Source organism: Clarias gariepinus, chromosome 26 (assembly GCF_024256425.1).
Source record: "Clarias gariepinus isolate MV-2021 ecotype Netherlands chromosome 26, CGAR_prim_01v2, whole genome shotgun sequence".
In the NCBI taxonomy this organism is placed as follows: Eukaryota; Metazoa; Chordata; class Actinopteri; order Siluriformes; family Clariidae; genus Clarias; species Clarias gariepinus.
In genome coordinates, this window is record NC_071125.1 from 14,272,159 (window position 1) to 14,296,541 (window position 24,383).

A 24,383-nucleotide genomic window follows, 5' to 3' on the forward strand; every position below is an offset into this window, starting at 1 on the left:
ATCTTGATATAGAGCACATGGGGATTTGATGATGCTTTAAGGATATTTGTGAACGTTACGGGTGCAATTCAATGCCACTATCTGTATCTGTTTAGTCTTCTAAATACCCATATCTGTATCTGTAATGTGATTTAAACCCGAAGCGGGCACAGTCTGAACTGTAAGATTTTTTTTTTTTTTTTTTTATTGTAACGTGCACTATCACTATGCCTCTGAAAGCACATCAAAAAAACATCATGTAAAATGATCAATGAGGTATTATTTGTTATTGGATTGCTCAAAAATATAAACAAACTAGTATTCTATTTTTTTTAAAACATTTTGAGCAATCAAATAATAATAATAATTTAAAAAAAAAAACGATAACTGAACACGTTTTTAAAAACCTGAGCTAGACCAGGCAGTCATTAAGGTTGAATGAATGACCATTAATGAATGTAGTGTTATGTAGCACTGGCCTCATGTCTGACCACTTGCTCCAAAATATGCACCTAACATTCATATCTGTATTTACTATCATTTGTTTAGGACACATTAAGAATAATGTATTCATATTAAGTTGAGTGGCCAGAACATTTATATAAGTGAAGTCTTAAAGGTGACCCATAATTCAATAATTTACATTTCACTAATTTTAGACATTACATCAGACTAATTTTAGACACGTACATAACAGCAACAGTCACCCGTTACTGATACAACAACTGTAAGGGACTTGGACTCTACCTTATCTCATGAAGAAATCATAGTTTTAATTAAGGCAATGCAGTCTAATAAAGCTCCAGGCCCACATGGTTTTCCAATTGATTTTTATAAAAGGTTTATAGATAAATTTTAGACATTAGTATGGGACTTTTGGTTGAAATAAGTCAATTAGATTTTTCCACCTAATGTGACCTCATTAAAGAAGAGCTCCTCCCCCCAGCATGTTCCGTTACTCTGCTGTTCTCTGGCAGGGAGGCTCAGCAATAGCCCATTTACTATGATTTTTCAGCAGAAATTTCAACTGGAGTATTAACAGACACACCTAAGATAACACCTTGCTTGGCCTAAGATAACTTTGTTAAAATTTGTAAAATATGGAAATTCAAACATTTACTTTGTTTAAAAAATTGCTTTGGTACCGCACTTACTGTATCTGTACTTGAGCAGTTTTATTACAAGATACTTTTTACTTTTATTCCACTACATCCTAAAACAAATATCTGTACTTTTACTTCACTGCATTTCTGCATGGCATTGCGCTCTATAACCACAGTGGTATGTAGTATTTGAAGCGTAAATATAATACTATTTTGCATAATTGCGTTTCCCATGTGACATGCTTAATAATGCTACAGGTGTTTGAAATCAGAAACAAAGCTGTTTGCAGCTGTTTGCAGCAGAGAGAGAGAGAGAGAGGGAGAGAATTCAATCATTCCTGCTTTACATTCTGATTCAGGTTTCTTTTCTGAGGCTAGAAAAGCAACTCTTTTAGTTATCCAATATATTTAAACATTTCTTGAACATTTCTGAGCTAAAAAGCTAAACAAAGGACAACCCACAGGAACACAAATTCCACAGGAGACAGAATTTGTGATATTATTCTGGGATTTAAACAAAAAAATCTTTACAGTGAATCACACAAACAATCCTTTCCACTGTTCCCTTATTGGGCCACAGGGGTTGACTCAAAGAATTGTGGGACAGATGCAGCACTTCCTGTGTTGCGGGAGGGTCAGGGTGGGACAGATGTGAGCTTAAAGATAAGCTGAGAAGTGATACGCCCATCTGATAATGTCTTCCTGTTTGTGTTTTCAAGCTCTGATCATTCCTGCATGGCATTCCCTTAACATGGCTACCGAAGAGCAAAAACACGCAGAAAAGCATGAACTGTTTACTGAGACGCTTAGTTTGGCTTAATTGACATCACTGGAATGCTGAGATGTTTGTTATTTATCTTACAGGACGTGCAGTGGTATGTGTTCAAGGAAGTTTATACCACTCTTTTTGGGTAGCTTTAGTGTAACAGCTAAGAAAACAGTATTACGCAACCAGGACTGCCCCCCACGCCCCCATCCCACACACACACACACACACACACAAAAGACCTAAGTAAGTCCTTGCATATGTTGCCAATCTTTGTGCTTGCTGATTAAGGCACTGTGCATGCACAGCCAAGAAAGTACTGAATGGTATAGAAATCAAATTATTTACTATGATAGTGCAATCGCATCCTGCTGTCGCATTTTGACTGTTGGTATCTGAGATAAGAACTCGATGTGCTGAGTTTAAATTGCTACTTAATGTACCACGAGAAGCATTTTTGCAAAGGCATCTCACAATACAATCTGTATTTCAAGGAAACAATGACGAGATCACGGACTTACTTCACTTTAAAGAATCAGTAAAGATAAGACATGCTTTTTTGGATGAACATGCAAAAGCTTTGGGGAGAAACTGGTAAAGTGGGACATTGTCATCTACACATCTTTCCAAGAAACATCCCAAAAAACTCACTTTATGTTTATTTAAATGAGAAGTGTGTATAACTATATTCTGAACTAAATAAAAACAATATTTTTATTAAGAAAAAACTGTATAAATTATCTAGTGAAGATTCACAGCCAAGTTATTTCTAAACTATGAGTGTCACTGAAATTGAGATTCATTTTCCTATTTTAATTTTTTCCCCGATTTTCTCCCTAATTTAGTCGTGTCCGATTCTTCCCCGTCACTAGGGGGCGCCCAAATTAAGCTACTACTACCACTCAGTCGGGAGGGCCAAAGACTATCATATGTTTCCTCCGAATCATGTGACACCTGCCGACCGCATCTTTTCGAACTGCTGGGGCGGAGTAACACACTCGGAGGACAGCGCTATCCGCTCCTTCCGCTTGCGTGGGCTCACAGACGCCCCTGATTGGCTGTAGAGTTGTGATTACTGTGACAGCACTAAGTACCTCTCATCCATCCCCTCTAAGAGAGCTCGGCCAATCAGCTCCCTCTAGACCTTCAGCTGCCAGAGGTTACAGCTTCATCTGGGAATCAAACTTGCGATTTCCAGATGATAGGGCGAGCACTTTACCCCCAAAATTCATTCAACAGCAAATAATTGGTTTAAATAAATCCCCAGAACCACCATATGCCATGTGAGGTCTGTTGTTTCTTCCATTCCTCACTCTCACCTTTAGTTCCTGACCAGCAGTCATTTTTGGTTGTCAAAACATTGTGGTTATGTTAACTGAACAACGTTACAGACATTGGGACAACGTTGGTACAGTAGGTTGTTTTTGTGTGATGAAATACTTTTAGAACAACGTTAAGGGGCTTACGCTGAACAAATGCCCCTAATGCAATGTTGCAGACCCGCCTTTAAAACAATATTAAAAGCAAACCGATGGCCAGAGTGGTAGTCTAACACCAAACTCTGTTTACCACTTTAGCACTAAGTAACATGTTTTTGATTTTAGTAAATGCACATACATAACAGCAACAGCCACGATAAATACTGGATGACAGCAATTTACTGAAAATAAAGCCAAAAGGATTAAAATGAAAGATTTCCTTTTCGTGAAAATGGACGTGATGCAGTTAGGACGTTGTGCAGGTTCCTTAACATCACAGTAATTTGGGAGCTAAGATGCACTTAATGGTAATATTTCCGAGGTAACATTGCAATGCTAAGAGATACACATGTTGTGTGCAGGAAGTTGTGTCCATCCAAATCCCTGAACAGAATTCTAAACCTGGTAAAAACTGAAAGGATCATACGTTGTGTGAATGTATGTAATCGACATAAAAGCTCCTAATAAAGGGTAAAAAAAACCTGTATTTGGAACATTGCATTTGGTGTCATTCATTCAATGCTGTCTCAACATAATTTTATCAAGCTATCAAAAGCAACATTATCCTGTCGGATGAGCAAAAGTGGAAAATTGTTTAATGAAATGACATACATTATTTAACTTGCACATGTTTATAGAGTAACTCTACTTCTATTACTTACAAAAGTACTGCTAAATATCACAAGTGACACATTTGCACCATCGTTGAACCCAGTTGATGGTCTCTCACTGTGTGGTTTGTCTTCAATGCTGCTTTCCCCCTTCTTTAAACTTTGTCATCCATTTGTGATCTTGTGAATGGTGTCATCCCTGTTACCAGTCTAGAGAGCAGTGGGAGACCATCAACTGAGACAAAGGGGACTTTTAAAGAGGATTGTTGTTTTAAACAGAATGTTGAGCTGTAGCATTGTATAGAGGGAATGTTACTCTACCAATATGAGCAATTTTAACAACCTACAGTAGTTAATACATTATTAAACTGCATTACTTTAAGTACAGCCCTCATACAGTATACATACACACACACACACACACATAGTGGTTATCCAGCATTAGCATTTCCGCTGGGTGCCTGCAGTTAGTTTCTCATGATGTAGAAAAATAGCAGAAAATCTTGTAACTGTGGTTTCACTATATTCAATCATACACTGATTAAATTAGAGGCCACTACATGTAGCTAGGACAGTTAGCTTATTTTGCGATTACAATAAATAACCAACCGTTGCTACATGTCCACAAAACACAAACTCGAGAATATAGTTGCAAACAGCGATGAGTGGACCCAAGCACCCGTGCAAAGCCGCTCCACACACCCTATGTGATTTTTGAGCATGTTAAGACCTCCAAAAAGCCCTCGTCGGCCGGGTGCTCTACATAACCTGTGTGCCTTTTGAGCACACTAAGACCTCTAAAATGTCCTGGACACTGATGTCATTAAATATGTGTTACATATTGTTACTCAATATGATGTTACGCAGGAAGTCTTAAGCCATTTTTCGTCATAAATTTAGGGCATCATCTGGTGTGCCCAGGTGGTGATGGCGCAGGTGTTAGATGCTGATGTCACTCATCACTTAATATGATGTATTTATATTAATGGCTGAACTGTTTGAGAAATCCCTTAGAGAGCTGATATCATAGTGCTTGGGCCCTAATAATATACGTGACTTCCCGCTTTCTAATGTGAACCCAAGCTAACTTGTGCTTTTTTTAATACATGTGCAGCAATGCCACTGCTTATGCTACTGTAAGTCACAGTCTAAAGAAACATCTCTGTTCTGTATCCATGAGCTTCCTCATGGATGTGTGCCATGAGGGAAATGTCATCCTTCCTACTCAGCGTCACTTTTGTTCTCTTGGAGCCAAGAATGTCTGTGACATCATCAGGATTTAAACTAATACCCTCCTTATAAATGGAGGGACAACTAGGGACTGTGGAGGCCAGTGGTGATCGTTGTATTTATTCCTATTTTTAAAACCATGATGGGACCTTCGGTCAACATTTACACACACACACACACACACACACACAATACGAGCAATTCGGGAATGGGAACTAGCCTAATCTGCATGTCTTTAGACTATGAGAGGAAACCTGAGTACCCGGAGGAAACCCATTGCACAGACCAGGTGGGAATCAAACCCAGACCCTGTGGGTGCAAGGCGACAGTGCTAACCACTTTAGTTAATTATGAGGAATATTTTGCTAGTGTAACCACATACATTGAAATTCAAGAATGAACCAGAAGTATCTGAGTCACTCGGGTTTTAGTGAGATATTACAATACTACATATTTTCTTTCTTTCCCATGTCTCTTGATTTTTGAACTTGTTTTTTTATATATATCTTTGCATTTCATTTGATTTATTTATAGATCCCTTTTTTATTTTATTAATTTTTTTGTAAACCATTTACAGTCCATTTGTTTTTTTAGTTTTGTAAAAACGGTGTTATTTATTCGCAACAAAAACTACTCCTGAACTCTAGGTGAGTCTCAGTAGCTGCTTTAAAAGCACATCTCAGATGGCAAATGCAATGCATACATGAATAACAAATATTGTTGAGCTCTTTAGGTGGTGAACCACATCCAAACTCATTCTGCACCAAAGAAAATGTACCGTCACTTCATTTTAATCTTCGGCCCACGTCTCTTTCAATCGCTAGCTCTTAGGCGCTGTCTTTGCAGGTACATTCTCATAACACAGATAAGGCCAGTGACAGAATATGTCCTAAAAGCGAATTTACTTCCAAGAGACACATCATCGCTTGACCTCGTGTTCCTGACCCATTTCGCACTTTTAATTTTGGATGTGTGCCAGGCTCGTGTTGTGTGTGTGTGCAGCCAAGCACTGCTGTTAAAATACTGGAAGTAATACAGACTCTAGAGTGCAACAGATCACAACAAATGCAGTATAAAAGTAGAAATGCTAAATGTTGAATGACAGGAAGTGCAAAGTTTAGCACTTTTTGTCTAATTTGGAAACATTGTATTAGTTTTTTTTTTTATTATTATTTAGACTTCTCCTGGTATTTTTACGGAAGGTTTTGAACAAATAAACATATCATTTTTTGACAAAGTAATACACATAAGAGGATTGACTATATAACGATCAGCCACAACACTAACACCGGTGACCTGGATAACACTGATGAAAGTTGAGAAAAAAAAAAACCTGGTCATTCAGTATTTTCAGGGAGTCAGTTAACTACATTTTTATCGAGTACATAACATTGCTAAACCTAGACCTGACCAACAGAAGCGACCCCAGATCATAACACTGCCCCATTAGACTAGGCACTAGGCATAATGGGTGCATCACCTGAATGTACACTAATGCCCCATCACTCTGGAACAGGATAAATCTGGACTCATCAGACCACATGCTCCACAGTCCATTGTTTATGCTTTCTAGCAAATTGAAGCCTTAAAAACATTTTTTTTTTAAAAGCTGATTAGCCTCAGCAATAAGTGTTTTTTCCAAAGGCTGCACACAAAGACAATTGTTCACCTCTATCCTTCCAGGTTTAAATAATGTGTTTTTCTGTTTCTTTTCTTGATGCAGGACAATAATTTGACGCTTCTGATCTCTGTTGTTTAAGAAATGAGAAGCTGCTCACTGCTCACTGTATCAACTTGTTGCCAGCTCAACCATATTAATCACTGCAATAATTATCCAACGGAAGCCTCTTCACTACTTGCTCAGTAAATTTTTTGGTTTGTTTTTTTTACTTTTTTTTAAGGCCAGCCAATATATATATATATATATATATATATATATATATATATATATATATATATACCATAATTTTGTATATATATATAAATTGGTGACATAGTGATGGAAATCCAAGGCTATGCCTGTGTGTACCAACTGCCAGCCTTTAAATGTTATGTCTGATCAGTCTAAATGAATTGCTTATGCAGAGACGAGTTATAAATGGCAGACGTACCCAGCAGCTGGTTAGGCAGGACCTGCAGGCTTCTCTTCATGGTATCATGTGATCCGGTTCTTCCTCCACAGTGGTCATGGTTCTCTATGGGCAAGGACACACACACACACACACACACACACACACACACAAAATGGTCAATCACAATTTGTAGTCTTGATTAATTCACATTAAGCCAGATTGGTAATGGAAAATATCAGTCAGTGATACCAGCAAATATTACAATTACGACATGTGATTGCACTCATTACAGCAAGCACATGTGCCAGGCAGGCTGCTTCTCTGACAGCTACAGAATGAAGTAGTAAAAGATGTATAACATCACAAACTACAGATAAAAGAAATCAAACATCTGTCAATTCTTCTTGCAAATCTGTCGATTTCCGATATATGTAGTTTACAGCAGAATACATTTTAATCTTCTCGGCAGGCAGCCACATTATTATATAACAGCAAACCCAAACCCAAACAGCTTTCATCCATCTCCAGAGCTCAACTGTTTTTTTTTGTTTTGTGTGTGTGTGTGTGTGTGTGTGTGTATACACGTGCACGTAATCTTGATAATCAAAGTGTCACGTCTGTCATGTCATTGGGTCCTTGAGTTACTCAGGTTCACTCTCCAACTGGACCCACTTTATAAGAAATATGGAATGGTTGGCGGATGTGAAAAATAGGATTTATGTCTCTCTGGTTGGAAGATACACATTCACAACCCATCTTCAGCCGTCCCTTCACAGATATATGAACAACTGAGTTAGACTGGAAAAAACCTTTGTGTAACATTCACATCAGTTTACATTAAATACGTATAGGTTGAATAGTAAATATTACATGCATTAAACTGTTTTGCAATAAAGACAATGCTAAGGCTCAAATAACAAACTGGCGATTATGAGATTACTAGGGATTTCGAAATTCAATTTCTTTGTGTGAGTGCCGGGATGAACAAATGTGCACAGCATGGAAAACGCTAGCTAAAATATAACAGCGGCTTTCCGCAAAGGAAAAAATAACAGTGGAACAGTCTGCGCTTTTAAAGAGATGGTCTGCAACAAGGCTAAAAAAGTGGGTTAAAAGTTCAAACTGATATATAAAAATATATATTTTAATTTTACCTTAATCCATACTTTGCATGAAAATAATTATGCGAATAGAGGTATATGTAGGGCTCAGTGAGGCGGGTCCAAAAAACACAGTCAATATATGTGTAATATTCAGAACATGCAGTCGCTTACTTGCGTAAGGATCACGGTCTGTCTGTGGGAACTCTACACACAGTCATTCATGAACACCACTTGCAAATTACAGGAACTTGGCGGGAAGTAACTGCCACATCCCCTGTACAGTCCTGACCTCGTTTCCATTTTCACTTGTTTGGGCCATTAAAGAAGTAAGGGCCAGCATTTCAGACGTGAAGCTGGAAGTTTGATCATGGTCCCGAGTGTACTTAGAAAACTTTGATGGTATCCAAGCACTAGTCAAACATTAGGAAGTCTAGCAGGGGATTATATAGAAAAACAAAGGGAGTTTTTACTCTTATAACATTTTCGGTTATTTGGCAAAATCAAAAGAAAGAAAAAAACTTTTTTAGGCAAAAACTTAAGTTGATTACAGGCATGGATTTAAATTTTTTTGTGAAATTGCTTTTCTTTATAGCAGACCACATCCAAAATATCTGGCGATCTTCTGCTTAATCTGTTCTCTGGGAATATCATCCAAACTCGCTAAAATAATATGGGCTTCCCCTATCTCTTCCACTTGGTTTTTACTTACTGCCATCCAACAACTTATGATATTTCTTATTGAGCTTTTAAATGTATTAGCTTGCTTGTCTGGTCAGCTATATTAAATAGGTTTACCTCAAACCTTAAGATGTAGGCATATATAGTAAACAATGTTAACCTGAACCAAATGTGTCCTTCAATTAATATGCTTATTTAAAAATATCATTGTGGGCATTTGAATAATGAGCTTGTTATTTAAATAAATTGATCATGTCTATAAAAATGTGCTTTAGGGGGTCTGTGGAGTGAATTTTACAGTTAAATGATCCCTGGTTAAGAAACATTAGCGAACCCCTGCTCTGACTTGCACTTTTACCTCAGTAAGCTAAACTGCTGTAGCTGAAGCTAAGCTGTAGCTACTATAGCTAGCAAACAATTTAGTGTGGGTTTTGTTTTGACCTATGTTTTTGCACAGAGGCATTTACACTGCGTTCCAAATTATTACGCAAATGATATCTTTCTCTGATTTTCATAATTAGTCCAAATTATTATGCACAACAGAGTTAAAACATTTTATAGGTTGTAAAGAACTGAAAATGGGCTTTTGTTGAATTTGCAGCATTAGGAGGTCATATTTACTGAAATCAAGAACAATTTCAATCAAAAACATCCTAACATAGGACTCCTTCTTTGATATCACCTTCACAATTCTTGCATCCATTGAACTTGTGAGTTTTTGGACAGTTTCTGCTTGAATTTCTTTGCGGGATGTCAGAATAGCCTCCCAGAGCTGCTGTTTTGAATCAAACTGCCTCCCACCTCATAGATCTTTTGAGGATTCTCCAAAGGTTCTCAATGGGTTTGAGGTCAGGGGAGGATAGTGGCCACACCATGAGTTTCTCATCTTTTATGCCCATAGCAGCCAATGACAAAGAGGTATTCTTTGCAGCATGAGATGGTGCATTGTCGTGCATGAAGATGATTTTGCTACGGAAGGCACAGTTCTTCTTTTTGTACAATTGAAGAAAGTGGTCAGTCAACATACTTTGCAGAATACATTTTCACACCTTCAGGGACCCTACAGGGGACTACCAGCTTTCTCCCCATGATTCCGACCCAAAACATGACTCCTTGTTGACGTCGCAGCCTTGTTGGGACATGGTGGCCATCCACCAACCATCCACTACTCCATCCATCTGGACCATCCAGGGTTGCACGCCACTCATCAGTAACCAAGACTGTTTAAAAACTTGTCTTTATGTATGCCTGGGCCCACTGCAACCATTTCTGCTTGTGGGCATTGGTTAGGGGTGGCAAAATAGTAGGTTTCTGCACAACTGCAAGCCTCTAAAGGTTCCTACACCTTGAGGTTCGCGGGACTCCAGAAGCACCAGCAGCTTCAAATACCCGTTTGCTGCTTTGTAATGGCATTTCAGCAGCTGCTCCCTTAATCCAATGAATTTGTCTGGCAGAAACCTTCTTGATTCTGCCTTTATCTGCACGAACCTGTCCGTGCTCTGAATCAGCCACAAATGTCTTCACAGTACGATGAGTTTTTGTAAAATATCTAATGTTTTCATACCTTGTCCAAAGCATTGCGCTATTTGACGTTTTTTTAGCAGCAGAGAGATCCTTTTTCTTTCCCATATTGCTTGAAACCTGTGGCCTGCTTAATAATGTGGAACAACCTCCTTCAGTACTTTTTCTTTAATTGGGCTCATCTGGCAAACTACTCATCGTAGGTGTCTGAGATTAATTTCAGTGATCTAAAGAGCCCTGAGACACAACACCATTCATAAGTTTAATTTAAAAACTAAACATGTAATGTTTATGACACTTACATCCAATTTGCATAATAATTTGGAACACAGTGTACTTGTGTCAGAGAAAGATTTGTTTGTCTTTTCTTTTTGTTGAATAGTCTTTTGCAGAATGATTTAACAGTTTAGAGAAAAACTAAAAGTCTTCCAAGCAAGCCATGCTAGCTTAAGAACCCCATTCAGTCACATTGACATTTTTTTGCAGTGTAATCGCCATGAACAGTGATCATCCTGTATACTCCCCCGCGCTGCCAACAATACACACTCCTCAATTACTGTGAGAAAGCATACATGCCAGTACTATACTCAACTCAGAGAAAGTACAAACTGTGTGTGTGTGTGTGTGTGTGTGTGAGAGAGAGAAAGAAAGAAAGAGAGAGTCACATTATCACTCAGACTGACGAAAGTTGAGGGTCATCACAGCTCACCTGCCGAAAAGCTCTTTAATGACTCACCAATAATGTTAGTTTAGTGCTAGATGACTCAAAGCTGATTGTGTGGGTGTGTGTGTGTGTGTGTGGGAAGTGAAGAGAGTTGTGAGTCATGTCCACCTACTAGAATAGGTTTAGAGGGATAGACACATCAGTCATTGTGAATAGAGAGGACACAGGAACAGCATGATGTAAGTATGTACACAACAAAATTCTTAGAGGTGAATTACTGCCCATCTCTGCAAAAATATGCCTGTACTGTAGGTGACAAAGGAGCTCCAAAATGCCCCAAGGTTTAAAAAATGTATGTGTTCCTAATGTATAAATGAATTCATGCATAAATAATAGGCGCGAATATAGCATGTGTTTTAATACTATATAAATATACACTGATCAGCCATAACATTATGACTACTGAGGGGAAGAGAATAGCATTGATTATCATTACATTGGGTGGGATATATTAGGCAGAAAGTGAAAATTTCATCCCTTAAGTACAGAGCAATAGAAGAAGGCCTGGTCTGATGACTCACATATTCTTTTATATCATACAGTATGAATGACCAGGTGCAAATGCTTTGCTTACCTACTGTAGGGAAAAGATGGCACCAGGATGCACTATAGAATAAATCAAGCTGATTGAAGCAGTGTGACACTCGGGGCAATGTACCACCTATTTAAACACCGCTGCAGACCAAGTACACCTCTCTATGGACACAATATTCCCTGATGGAAATGGCCCCTGCAAAAATGGTTCAAGAATGGTTTGAGGGACACAACAAGAAGTTTGAGGTGATGACTCAAATTCTCAAATTCCAAATTTCCCCGGCCTTAATCCAATCAAGCATCTCTGGGATGTGCTAGAAAAATAAGTCCGATCTGTGGAGGCAGGATCTCCTACTGACAGCTTGGTGCCAGATCATACAGGACACCTCCAGAGGTCTTGTGGAGTCATGCCTTGAGTCCAGGCCTCAAGAGTTCAGGGCTGTTTGGGCTAGAAAAAGTGGGGACCTATTCAATATTAGGAAGATGGGGATAATGTTATGGCTGATCGTTGTATATGAAATACATTCTGATAAAAAAAAAATTGATAAAATGGTTCAAGGTTAATGATGATTAATACTGCTATACAGTTTAGTTTCCAGAATAACTAAAAACATTGAACATGATGTCCATAATTACTGTCCTTTACAAAGGGCAGTACACTTTCAGTGTTGCTGCTGTGTCCTTGCAATCCCTCCTGCCCTTTCAGCTGAACCCTGCCACTTATCACACAAAGTGTGGCTCTGGGAACAGAGCAACTACCTAACCCTCTTTCACCCCTGCTTTAACCATTCAATCTGCTCTATAACATTAAGAATATTGTAGTCTCAGGTCCTTTTATGCTAGCTGACAAATCACTTTATGGAAGCTGACACAAGCAGAGTCCACATTTTAGTCGCCATGGCAACGCTAACAGAAGACTATACTTGGATCTCCTCATGATGGCAACTGCAAGGCAAATTAAAAAGACTTACTCTTACAGTCCATGCCTATCCACAGCAAATAATTTTTTTAATAAATTAAATTAAGAAATCCAACAACTCCATATTATTATTATTATAATGATTACTAATTATGTTATTGATTATGGTGCATGTTAAGTTCCTTTAAGCAGATATTTTATCCTACTAAAGCTTAAAGGAGATCCTAAAGAGAACCTATTTTGCAAAATAAACTTTTTAATAATTTGTAATCACAGTCCTGCGTCTTGTTCTTTTTTATTTCCAAGCAAGCCAGTTGGATTTTTCTCCTAATGTGACCTCATGTAAGAAGCTTGTTTCTCAGCTCTACTGTTCTCTGGGGGAAGTGGCTCAGCAGGAGCTCATTTAAATAGACAAAAGGGAGTTTGAGGTATGAAACAATGCATTATCTGAGAGGTAGTTCAGCTGAAACATTAACAATTTGGAGGAGCTTTGAGACCTGAGGTTCAGTTAAATTTTATTTCTTACATAGACATTACTGCACAATAATGTACGGTAAGGTGTAAAAGTCTTGTACTCTGTATTTTTATTACATACTTTTATATATATATTTTTTTACTTAATTATTGAATCAGAACAACAACACTTCTGATTTTGGAACATGAGTATGCCACCAAAAAACTAAAAGGTTACAGAAAAATATTATATAAACAACCATAAATTTTTAGTAAAACAAAACAAAAAACAAAAAAAAAACAGGGTAGAAGACTGCACAGATTGTACCTGACACTAAAGGGTCCTCAAAGTGTTGTCACACCAAATACTGACTTTGTTTCATTAATTACAGGTTACTGGGCTTTATAGTTTTTTGGGGTTTTTTTTTCATCCCCCGCTCTACAGAACTTATATTAATTATATTAATAAGACTTTTCCATAGTACAGTATATATCTTGACATATGCTAGCTTGTTAGGAAGGTGGGGTCAGAGCACCAGTTCAGCCGTGATACAGCGCCCCTGGAGCAAACTAGACAGAGCTGGGGCTTGAACCACAGACCTTACGATCCATATCTCAAAGCTTTAACACCCAAAACTACCACTGCCCCATATCTGTGTCAGTTTGCTAAAGATATTAAAATTTAATTCAGGACCTTTAAGTCAAAACATTTTTTAACAGAAATTTATTAGTTATGTTTGCATTCACAGTCCTATCCAAACCTTGGTGAACTATTTTGTTTCATGATATTTTTAAAGGTCTATAAAAGTCATTCAGGAACAGATTTATTATCTTTATTCATGAAAATGGCAATAGTTCTCAAATCTGCTTATTCTCCGAGACGTAGAAATTAATTGTTCTAGCCATTCACTGCTTTAAGATAAATCACTAAAATGCACCATTGTTCTGTTTGAAGATCTATAGTTCTCTATTTATCATACTGTATGCTGCATTACTAGAGTGTGAGTCCGGTTATATACGATAATACTCACATTCACTAGACAGATTATGTTTTTATTACCACTACCACCAGTACCACTGAACACGTAGATGCTACAGTATTTTCACACTAAATGAAAACTTATAAAATCAAAATCTGACTTCAACAATAAATGACTGCATATAAGGAATCAGGAATTGATGATGAAAGATCTCAAAGATCAGAAAATATGACTGTTCTTGTTTTTTTGGGAGCAAATAAAGCATCTCAGGGGGTGGAGGAAACACACACACACACACACACACATACATTAAGGTAAAGTAAATGCTGATATGTTGCAGTGACAGGAGGTTCACAGCATCCTGTTTACTGTAACCTCAGATGACTGATCAATATTATTGATTTCATTCAACCACTAACTTGTTTACAGGAACATACCAATCCAATTACACTGAACCGATTGCAGAATTACTGCACGCCACGTCAAACAACATCCTCGAGTCACAACAGGGTTAAAGATTAGCTCGGTGTCTATTCTAAATGATCGTTGTCACAGACACTTGTGGATGGCGTTTCCATCATTTGGCTAAATTGCAGTGTTACATTTAATACGGCGAATTTCCTGAAGAAATAAACAAAGAGATTAGGTTAGTAAAGTTAAGAAGCAGGAAATGTGCAATTGCCTTTTTTTTAGCAATTGTAGGGAAACCCATTTAGCTATCTCAAAACCCGTAAGAACACTATTTTAAAAAAATAATTAATTAAAAAAGGGGGTAGCAGAAAACCCCTGTGGTGTTAGCATAACCGTTTTATTACAGCGTAGCAAAACGATGTGGGGGCAAAAACACAGAGGTCTAATTCATCCCAAAGGGCCAGCATAAAAAGCTGTGCGTCTGTGATGTTGACCCGTAGATAAGCTGATAAGCTGCAGGGTTGTAAAGTGCCCCTGTGCATGTGTTTCCTGTTGCTGTGTGTGTATGAGAAGGTTACATGGTTGTGATTAGCTGTATGGAATGTTTTGGGTTTCAGACCCCATGTGATAACCCTGGATTGACCTTTTTGTCATTGGGCTGGTTTGTAAAGTGTAAATGTTTCTGATCATAAAAAAAAACATTCAGGAAGTATTGTGGGTTATTATAACATTCAAAAATATCCTGCCAGGCTATGTGTAAAATAGCAAGGTGTACGTATAAATAAAAATGTATAAAGTGGGAAACAAATTAGATAATATTTTCTTTCCTATAGTGCGTTCATAAAGTTTCGCCGCAGCAGCTGCGTGGAGTAGTAGTACAGTAGTATGTTGACAAGCTCTTGGTTGGCGCCACCAGTATGTTGTACCATCGAAGAATATGTTTTTCTAGTGGAGCACGCTTTTAAACCTGGCGAGAATTACAAGAATACAACATCGCGATACTGTACGAGATTTAGTAAATAAATACAGTACAGTACATGAGTGAGACTAATAAGGAATATTTTCCCATAACCTACCACTGTGGGGGGACTTTTTGAACACGCGTCGTGACACGAAGCAGAGATCACTAAATCGATCTGAGAACTTTGAGGACCCCCTCGAAAACGAGATGTTCCATCTCAAGGGGTTATCCTCCTAATACTAATAAACTTCAATAAATAAACTTAATGGCTCAAACATGTGGAAATGGCTTGCCACGAGGTCAGGACTCTGGCAATAAATCTCAACCAACTTCCTGTAATGTGCACGTGGTGTTCGTGAATGATGTGATGTGTCTCTTCCAGATGTTGGCAACAACTTATCCATTGATTTTCAAGGATCAGACATTCCACTCACTAAACTCACGACAGTGGGCTCCAAACCACCTCAGTCAGGATCGGCATTCACAGACGTACAGCCTTCTTTAAAACGTTCGTACCATTCAAATGTTGTACTGCGACTAATAGTCACATTACTTTACTGTACTTGAAGGCTTCTGGAAATATCAATCGGTTTTACACGAGAAATGTCATCACAAGTCCCAATTTGACTTGAACACCCCTCGTATTTCTATACATGCTACTTCTAAGTCCCCAATGATCCAGACTTCTTCTGCGTTCTGGCCCTGCCTGATCCTTCCTGAGGATAGTCCCATATGAACGGCCTAAAAATCACAATGAGATGACTGTCTGTGTACCACATTAGCATAAGGATGGCTGTGGGTCTTCAGCCTTAAGACTGTAATGGCTAAGAACAGTTGGCCCTTAAGCCGGCGTCATTGAATAGATAAAAACTTTAATGCGATACAATAGACTTGCTTAAAACTATACGAAATTTTAAAATGACTGATTGAAACTCATACTCAAATTCCTTTTAACACAATTAGCATGTGAGTAGCATACAGTTAAAGAAGTCCAGATGTGCATAGATACTCAACAGACACCTTTTGAGTCTGTTTCCTCTGAAAGTTTATATCTGATGTCACCTCAATGATTTTTCTTTATCACCATCACCTCTGTCAAATTTATAACATGAATTTCTATAAAGCCGTTTAATGCCAATCACCATGGTTAGAAGATACAAAAATAAAACTGAATTAAACCGTAGGTTCAATCAAATCAAAGCATGTCCCTTTAAGAACAAAGTGTAAAAAGTGCAGCACTGTTACTATTCTAGATTTTGTAGATGTTCATCTTTTGTTGCTTTGAACACTGAACTCATCTTTATTTTTATTCCTGTTCTAGTCCTCAATCTGCGTGTTTTGTGTTAGTTAGGGATTTGCCTTTTTATATCTTCTTTATTATTCATTGTTCAGTTCAAGTCAAGTCTTGTGTGTTTGTTTCATTATGTTCCCCTCAGTGTATCTGCTGTGATTGAGCCCCAGCATGGGCTATGATTACGGTTAAGACCAGAAATCTGTATATACCTAGTTAGATTAGATCAGTTTTTCACATGTGCATGCACTTTCTGTTATCCTACATTTCTTTTGGCAAGTCAATTTGGTCTTGTGCAATCTCCACTCTTTAATTATGTCTCCTTATCACATGACAGCTAACAACCAGGGGTAACTCAGTGTATAAGGCATTGGACTACGGTTCGGAAGATCCCAGGTTCAAACCCCACAACCACCAAGTTGCCACTGTTAACCCTCAACTGCTCAGAAGTATAATGAGATTAAATTTTTTTTGTTAAAAAGTAAGTCGCTCTGGATAAGAGCGTCTGCCAAATGCCTAAATGTAAAAAAAAAAAAAAAAAAAAAAAAAAATAACTTAGGAAGTCTGAGGAACCTGAGGAACATGCAACATTGGGGGCAAATTTAAAACACTTGAACGAAGGCACTATAAACGAAAGCACTATCTAGCACATAGACACCTTTCAACTAGTGGCGATGAAGGACAAAGGTATGGTGCCCTTCTCTGCACTAGAGCATGGACAATCAACTTGCTTAATCTCAGTATTGGAACTCTCAATCTCTGGATGATGGTTATTGCTTTCCTTCTGTGCCACTCACACCTCCTCAGCCAATACCTCCAAAAATATTGTGAACCTTCACAAGGCCAGTTTCAACTTAGGAGGAACTTCCAAAGAAAACAAAAGATGCCATGAGCATCTTTAAATGACCTAATGCAAATAGAAGAATCTTGGGACTATGCAGACATTGCATTACCCAGGAAAGAAGCACAAATTAACTCAATTAACCGCAGGGATAAATAATAAAAGAATCCTAGATTGCCATCCCCTAAAGACTCATCCAAGGAAGACATTTTACCAAAAAACAATGAAAACAACAAAAATTGTACGGAGGAAACAGGCTAAGGCTTTTTTTAAAGAACAACATCACAAATCTGAAGCCCCGAAGTGGCAGCATCATATGAACAAAAAAAACACTGCACTATTAAAAAAGAAATTAGACAACAACAAAAAATTATACTGTTACAAAAACATAAAATCTGATTTATTATTTTGTTTGCCTTATTACATTAAAAACACAGCTAAGGTTATAATCAGTAGAGCGCTACTTTAGTAGAAGCCCATGCCAATGCTTCAACACAAGCAGCTGCCAGGGATTACCATTTGTAGGATATGGCACAGATTCTGAACACCTGGTTCCACTGCTGATCGCCCTAGGTCTTGAAGCCCAAGAGGGACAACAGCAAGACAAGACAAAGTAATTTGATGATGTCATTTGAAAAAGAGTACAGAAAATGATGCACCTTTTGGTGGCTGGTAAACAGTTTTCAGAGATGTCTGGCTGTAGCTGGAAGTGAATTTTAAAATTCTGGTGCTGATGAACACAGATTTTTGTGTGAAATCGAACCTGCTTATTGACATAAATAAATTAGAGAAAGGTATATATGCAACATTTATTTCATCGATGGGTATATTAGGGAGAGGGTAAGTGGCATATTGAGTATGGAGTAACATCTAGAAATACTGATGCAACAACCCTAGACATGTTAAAACCTGGTTGCAACAATGATCTTAAGCATATCTGAAATGACCTAAAGACAACAAAATGACTTGAGGACAACAAAGTGAAAGTAATGGAGTGGTAATTCAAGTCATTAAAATAAGTAGTGGAGTGGTCATTAGTGTTTAGCCCTTTACACCTCCAAGGTGTAAATCTTGTCTCCAGTCCCGTGTGAGGAGAAAGCATGTTCTCCTCTCCATGCTTGGTGGATTTCCTTTGTGGGTTTGCAGTTGCCTACCATAGTCCAGGGGTGGCATGTTGGCTTAGTGGTTAGCACTGTCACCTTACACCTTCATGGTCGAGGTTTGATTCCCACCTACAGTAGGATCTGTGTGCATGGAGTTTGCATGTTCTTCGCGTACTTCGGTTTCCTCCCACAGTCCAAAGACATGCAGATTAAGCCAACTGTGGTTTCCAAATTGCCTGTAGTGTGTGTCGGTGAATGGCAGTCGGGCATGGACGGACCAAATTACCAAAATTACCTTTAGTACAACGCGTGTGATTTGGTGTGGGTGTCAGTGTATATGTTTGTGCCCTGCAATGCGTTGGCACCCCATCCAGGATGTATGCCGCCTTGTGCCCTATGTTCCCTAGAACCTTACATAGAATAAACTATATATATGGATGGTCATTCTAGCCAAAAAAAAATTTTTTAAGATTAACAAATTATTAGTATATAAACATTTGACAAAGGGAAAATCTGATGTAGTGCCCATCTTCTTACATCAGGATATGACTAAAACACCAAAAGAGGTATATCGTATATTACAAATGTTCAGGTACTTTTGACCTGAGAATAATAAAAAGGGAAAAAATAAGATTGGATTTGTAAATATAAAACAAAAAGATGATTTTATTTCATGACACATTTTCTTCCCATATTCATCAAGAAGATCCCAATCACAGCCACCATGAAAACACAATCACTCCCAGCCAACAGATGTTCTCTTTTAATTTCTCATTTATTTTCTGGTTCATTTCACGTTTCGATTATATGAAAAATGCCTTTTTATTTTTTTCAAATTGCCCCACGTTGCTTCCTTTCCTTGCTTATCTCGCTCACATCTTGCCTCCTGCCTCGAGCACATGAGGACAGAAGAAATGAAAACCCAATGAGTTTATAAATTAAACTTTATTTACTAATGAAACATTTTTGCTCACTTACGCAAAAATGACTTTTGAAGTAACTTTAAAACTGTATACACGTTTCGATGAATTTGTAAAATGGATGTGTGCAGTTAAAACATAGGTCCTAGACTTAAATGATCCCTTATCGCAAATGCACATAAGAAGCTGAGCTGTATGGGTATAAAATGAGCAATGACATAGGTCAGTGGGATAGCCCCTGCCAAGTATCAAACACAGCATGAGGGTTAAACAGCTCATCTCAGGACTACAGCATGCTGGCACTGGAATTTACACCAATCTGCTGAATCATGGCAGCTTTTCCAGTGGCCCTGATGGCAGCATGAGTTGTGGCTACTGCCAAGATTGCCGCATCATTCTCTTCATGTCATCAATCAACCCCTCCGCTCCGTAGGCTTGCGGGGCTGTGCGCTAGGTCATTAAACACGCATTAGCATCCCAGCATGCCGTTCACGACAATATCGCTTCATCACCTCCTCTGGCCATGATGCCTTTTCCAATGCCATTACAAGTGATTTTGAACATGTAACTTATAATATTTATTCTGGACAGCACCAATTATATGCTAAATATACAGTATAAGGAGGAAATAAGCATACTGAATGCATCAGAGAACATTTTGAGCTCTTCTTGAAAGAAGGAATGAAAGTACAGATGTTCCTGACATGGAGATGCTGTTTATGCAACTGATTTGCATTTATTAAAAAGCTTTGAGAATGCAATGAGTGGGTCTCAAGGTCTCCAGGTGGAAAATGGTTGGACATTTAACTATTAAGTTTCAGAGCACGAAAGAATACAAACGGTCTGAACACAGCTTCCAGTCATTCAGGATGACATGGCACAATGCATGATGGAAGCTATCATAAAGCTATATGCATGCAGTACGATTGATTCTGTGTACTGTCTGTTTGTGTAAAACTGAATTTCTCCTGGTTGAGCTCAGTATCAGCACTGGATTAAACAGTTACACATTAGATTTATTTTATCCAAAATGAGGCAGAATCTCATGCAGGAGGTAGACATATAGACATAGAAAATTGCATTCAGTAAAAAAAGAGTTTCTGAACTTCATGCTAAAGAGAAATGACTAGCTCTTTTAAGTGGCGGCGTACGAGTACCTACTTACTAGAAAACACATTTTACAGCCAAGAAAACCATGCAAACACTATCAATCAACAAACAAGCAGGATATAATTACATCGGGTTAACATTTCTCCCTAATGCACTCTAATGTACCCTAATGCACACGTACTGGGATATAAATGTTAATGGGTGAGTGTGTACGCTTTGCAGGTGATGCATGAAATTTTCTATAGATTACGATTTATTCACAGATCTAAGCACATCCTATGTAGTCCAAAAAAAAGCGCTAAATTTTAACAAAGAACGTGACAGATGACCTCCATCACAGGTGTTAGTCTTTCCTGTGCAGTATGTGTCTGAATTTCCAGAAAATCTTTTCTCATTAAATAGAACATTAAAAGAAAAAGAAAAGAAGGTGCGTGGGACTGGAAACACATTCAAACTGTTTTTTTTTCTTCAAATTGTCATTGTCTGTAAAATGTTACACAATGATCATTGTTGAAAGCACTATGGAAAGAAAATTTAATTAAATTGAATCATTTCATTTATATTGATTTATATACTTTCTGATTATAGCACAAATATACTTATGGAGAAGTACAAAAATCATATGATTTATTTTATATCTAATAGACTACCATGTCAAAACACACACTGTGTGCCGAATATTCTACCTTTGAATGCACTAATAATAATCACTAATTGTTATTAAACTATGAAATTGTTATGTATTTATTTGTTTATTTATATGAGCGGGTTAAATCGCTACATTTCCATGCATTGATTTTTTCAATTCGATTGAAGTCATTCCGATTGCAACATTAGAGTCGGTGTAAACGTATTTAATGAAAAATACTGTATGATGCATTTGTATCAAGCAATTCAATCCCCTTTACACAAATTCGCATTTTAATGTGCATCAGTTCAGTTAAAGATTGTTGCCTTCATTCATTGCACATACAGTAAATTATTTTCTTTGCATATTTCTTTAGCTTTTTAGGAAGTTTTAGGGTCAGCGTGCAGGGTCTGCCAGAATACCTGGCAGAGAGAATACTGTACACACTAAAAATACAAAACATGTTAGACTTTTTTATTTTGTATTTCTCTATACAAATATCTACAGTATATATATATATATAGGGGTCAGGATTGTGTTATAGATAATGTCCTACTGTATATCTTTTTTTTTTTTCAGCACAACCTAGGCAATATAACGAAACAGTCTTTATTTCATTTTAACCAACTATATAAACATGACTTTATAAAATATGGGTCACCTAGGCAAAGGAGCCATAGAAACATACAATCATGTTCTTATGTTTGCTTTCGGTTGTTTCTATGACCAAATTATAACAAAATGAGCATTTTGTGATGTAATTCCCATTAAAAAAAAACCTTTGGTTGTATATGTTACTGTATATCCAAACACACAAATACACACTTTAATCTCTGGAGCCTTCCCCATTGACACACACCGGCAGACATCCATATAAAGAGTTTTTTTTTGTTTTGGCACTGACCAATGTTGCGTTTCTGGTAAGGGTTACTGGGTTTGCTTGAGTGCCCAACAGTGGCAGCTTATTGGTGTTGGAGCTTGAACCCCTGACCTTCTGATCAGAACTCTAGAGGATGTGTTAACCTGAAAACACAATGCAACTGCTTTTCACACTTCCTGATGGTTGGTAGTCGTTGCGTAATGGGAGGAGTGCAGTGTTCTGGTAAATCCTTCACAAGGTGATTTTTATAGGAAATTCCAAATGTTTTTCTGAACTGCATTAACTTTTTTTAATGAGTCTCAAAATTTGTAACATTTCACAGTTAAAGTGGGATTTAAAGATTCCATAACAACTGAAACACATAAAATGCCAACATTCTGAGACTCGAAAGGAAACTGTTGATTACAGTTGAAGTACTATGTAATGTTAAATGAATACTGCTACTACTACTATCATAATATGATCCAAATTATCAATGGCAATGTAGAAAAAAAATTCCTTTAAGAAAAAGGGATTTTAATCAAATAGGAAACATAAAAGTCACATAAAGTTTAAAAGAATAGTGTGTAAGAAGTTAATTCCAACAGCAAAAAATATTCAAACCCTAGCATCACCAAGCTGCCAATCTTTGGCCCTTAACCTTCAACTGTTTAGGTGTACAATAAGATAAATGTAAGTTGATCTGGATAAAAGTGTAAGCAAGATGCTTATAGATAACTACAGCAGTTCTATAATGTACATGCACACTGTAGCATCTCTGAGAAGATAAAGGAAGTGTCTGTGATTTAGAGACTGAGGTATGACTTGAATGTTACGACAAATATTTCTGAATTAAGTTTCTCCTGTGCACATGCAGGCAGCAGTGGCCACTTGGGTAACCTGGGGCTTGAACCTCCAATCTTCCAATCAGTAACTCAGATGCCTTACCTAACCTTTTAAGACCTGACCCTTAATTTCGTATGCATTTTTAACTTTTCCTATATATTTAAGTAGCACCTAATGACCTTATAAATATAAAAATCTCAGCATTGTCTTTGAACAGAAAACGGAGTTTGACAACCTCTCGTGTTTCTGCTAATTAGTGTATTACACCTTTGCTACCATTCGATGATGGTTTAAAGTCTCCACTAATGAGAATAGCAGGTTCGACTGAAGTAATGTCTCCATATGAGGATGCAGGGTTCCAGGAGGTTAATGAGCCACAACTGCCCCTAAACACACACACAACCACCAACTGCTTGGGATTCACAAAGGCCCAACAATGACGTGTTAATAAATTGATCATTTGCTAATAAGATGGTTGAACATTAATTAGCTCTGTTCTGTTCCACACTGAAGCCACACTTGGTGCTCAGACCTTCTACTCCAGAGAAAGATGTCTGTTATTCCTTTAAAAGGTCTGGCAAATAAATAACGCTGAAGTGTAGATTTTCTGCTGTCATTTTAGCTTTTTGTCAGTGGTTATGTCCAACAACACTAGTCAGATTCAATACACTCATTGCTTTCCTGACACCAGTGCCTGAAGCCTGTGAAGAACTGGAATTGAGACAAAGTAAGTCAATATTTCAGTGTTATGAATAATGCATTCATCTGCTTTATTCTGTATAGCTTCCTGGTGCATCTGAAGTCCCCGGACAGGACTTCTTAGTTATTTTGCAATGCAAATGCATTGCCATTTATAATCTGTGATGCAACAATCACTAACTGTAAAAGCTCTTTTAATGTCATGCTCAAACTTTTTATATAATCAACAGCACCATTTACAAAAATATGGACAAGGTAAACTAAAGGAAAACAAAGATGCTGTAAATACTACAAAGTCATGTCATCTTTTTTTTTTGTTTCACTTATTGAGCCGAACTTCATGTCCATCCATATACAAAAAGCTCCACCCCTGAATGTAGGGTATTTTAACTAGATTTAGCTAGAAGACTTCCAAACAAAAAAATCCACAAAAAATATTGATTATTGTACCTTTAGGGACTCTCATCTCATGTTCTATACCACTTTATCCTGTATTTAGGGTCACGGGGACCTGGAGACTATCTCAGGAGGCTTAGGCAGGACGGAGGGTACACCCTGGATAG

General features: G+C 37.7%; 1 protein-coding gene across 1 annotated transcript in view; it reads right to left on the minus strand.

Annotated features, from left to right (window-relative positions):
* tmem108 (transmembrane protein 108) overlaps window positions 1-24,383 on the minus strand; it is a 71,231-nt gene that overhangs the window by 22,667 nt on the left and 24,181 nt on the right. The window contains exon 2 of the mRNA XM_053488227.1: window positions 7,279-7,362. Coding sequence (XP_053344202.1) covers window positions 7,279-7,318 — 40 coding nt within the window. The 5' untranslated portion in view covers window positions 7,319-7,362. The remainder of the gene's footprint in view (window positions 1-7,278; window positions 7,363-24,383) is intronic.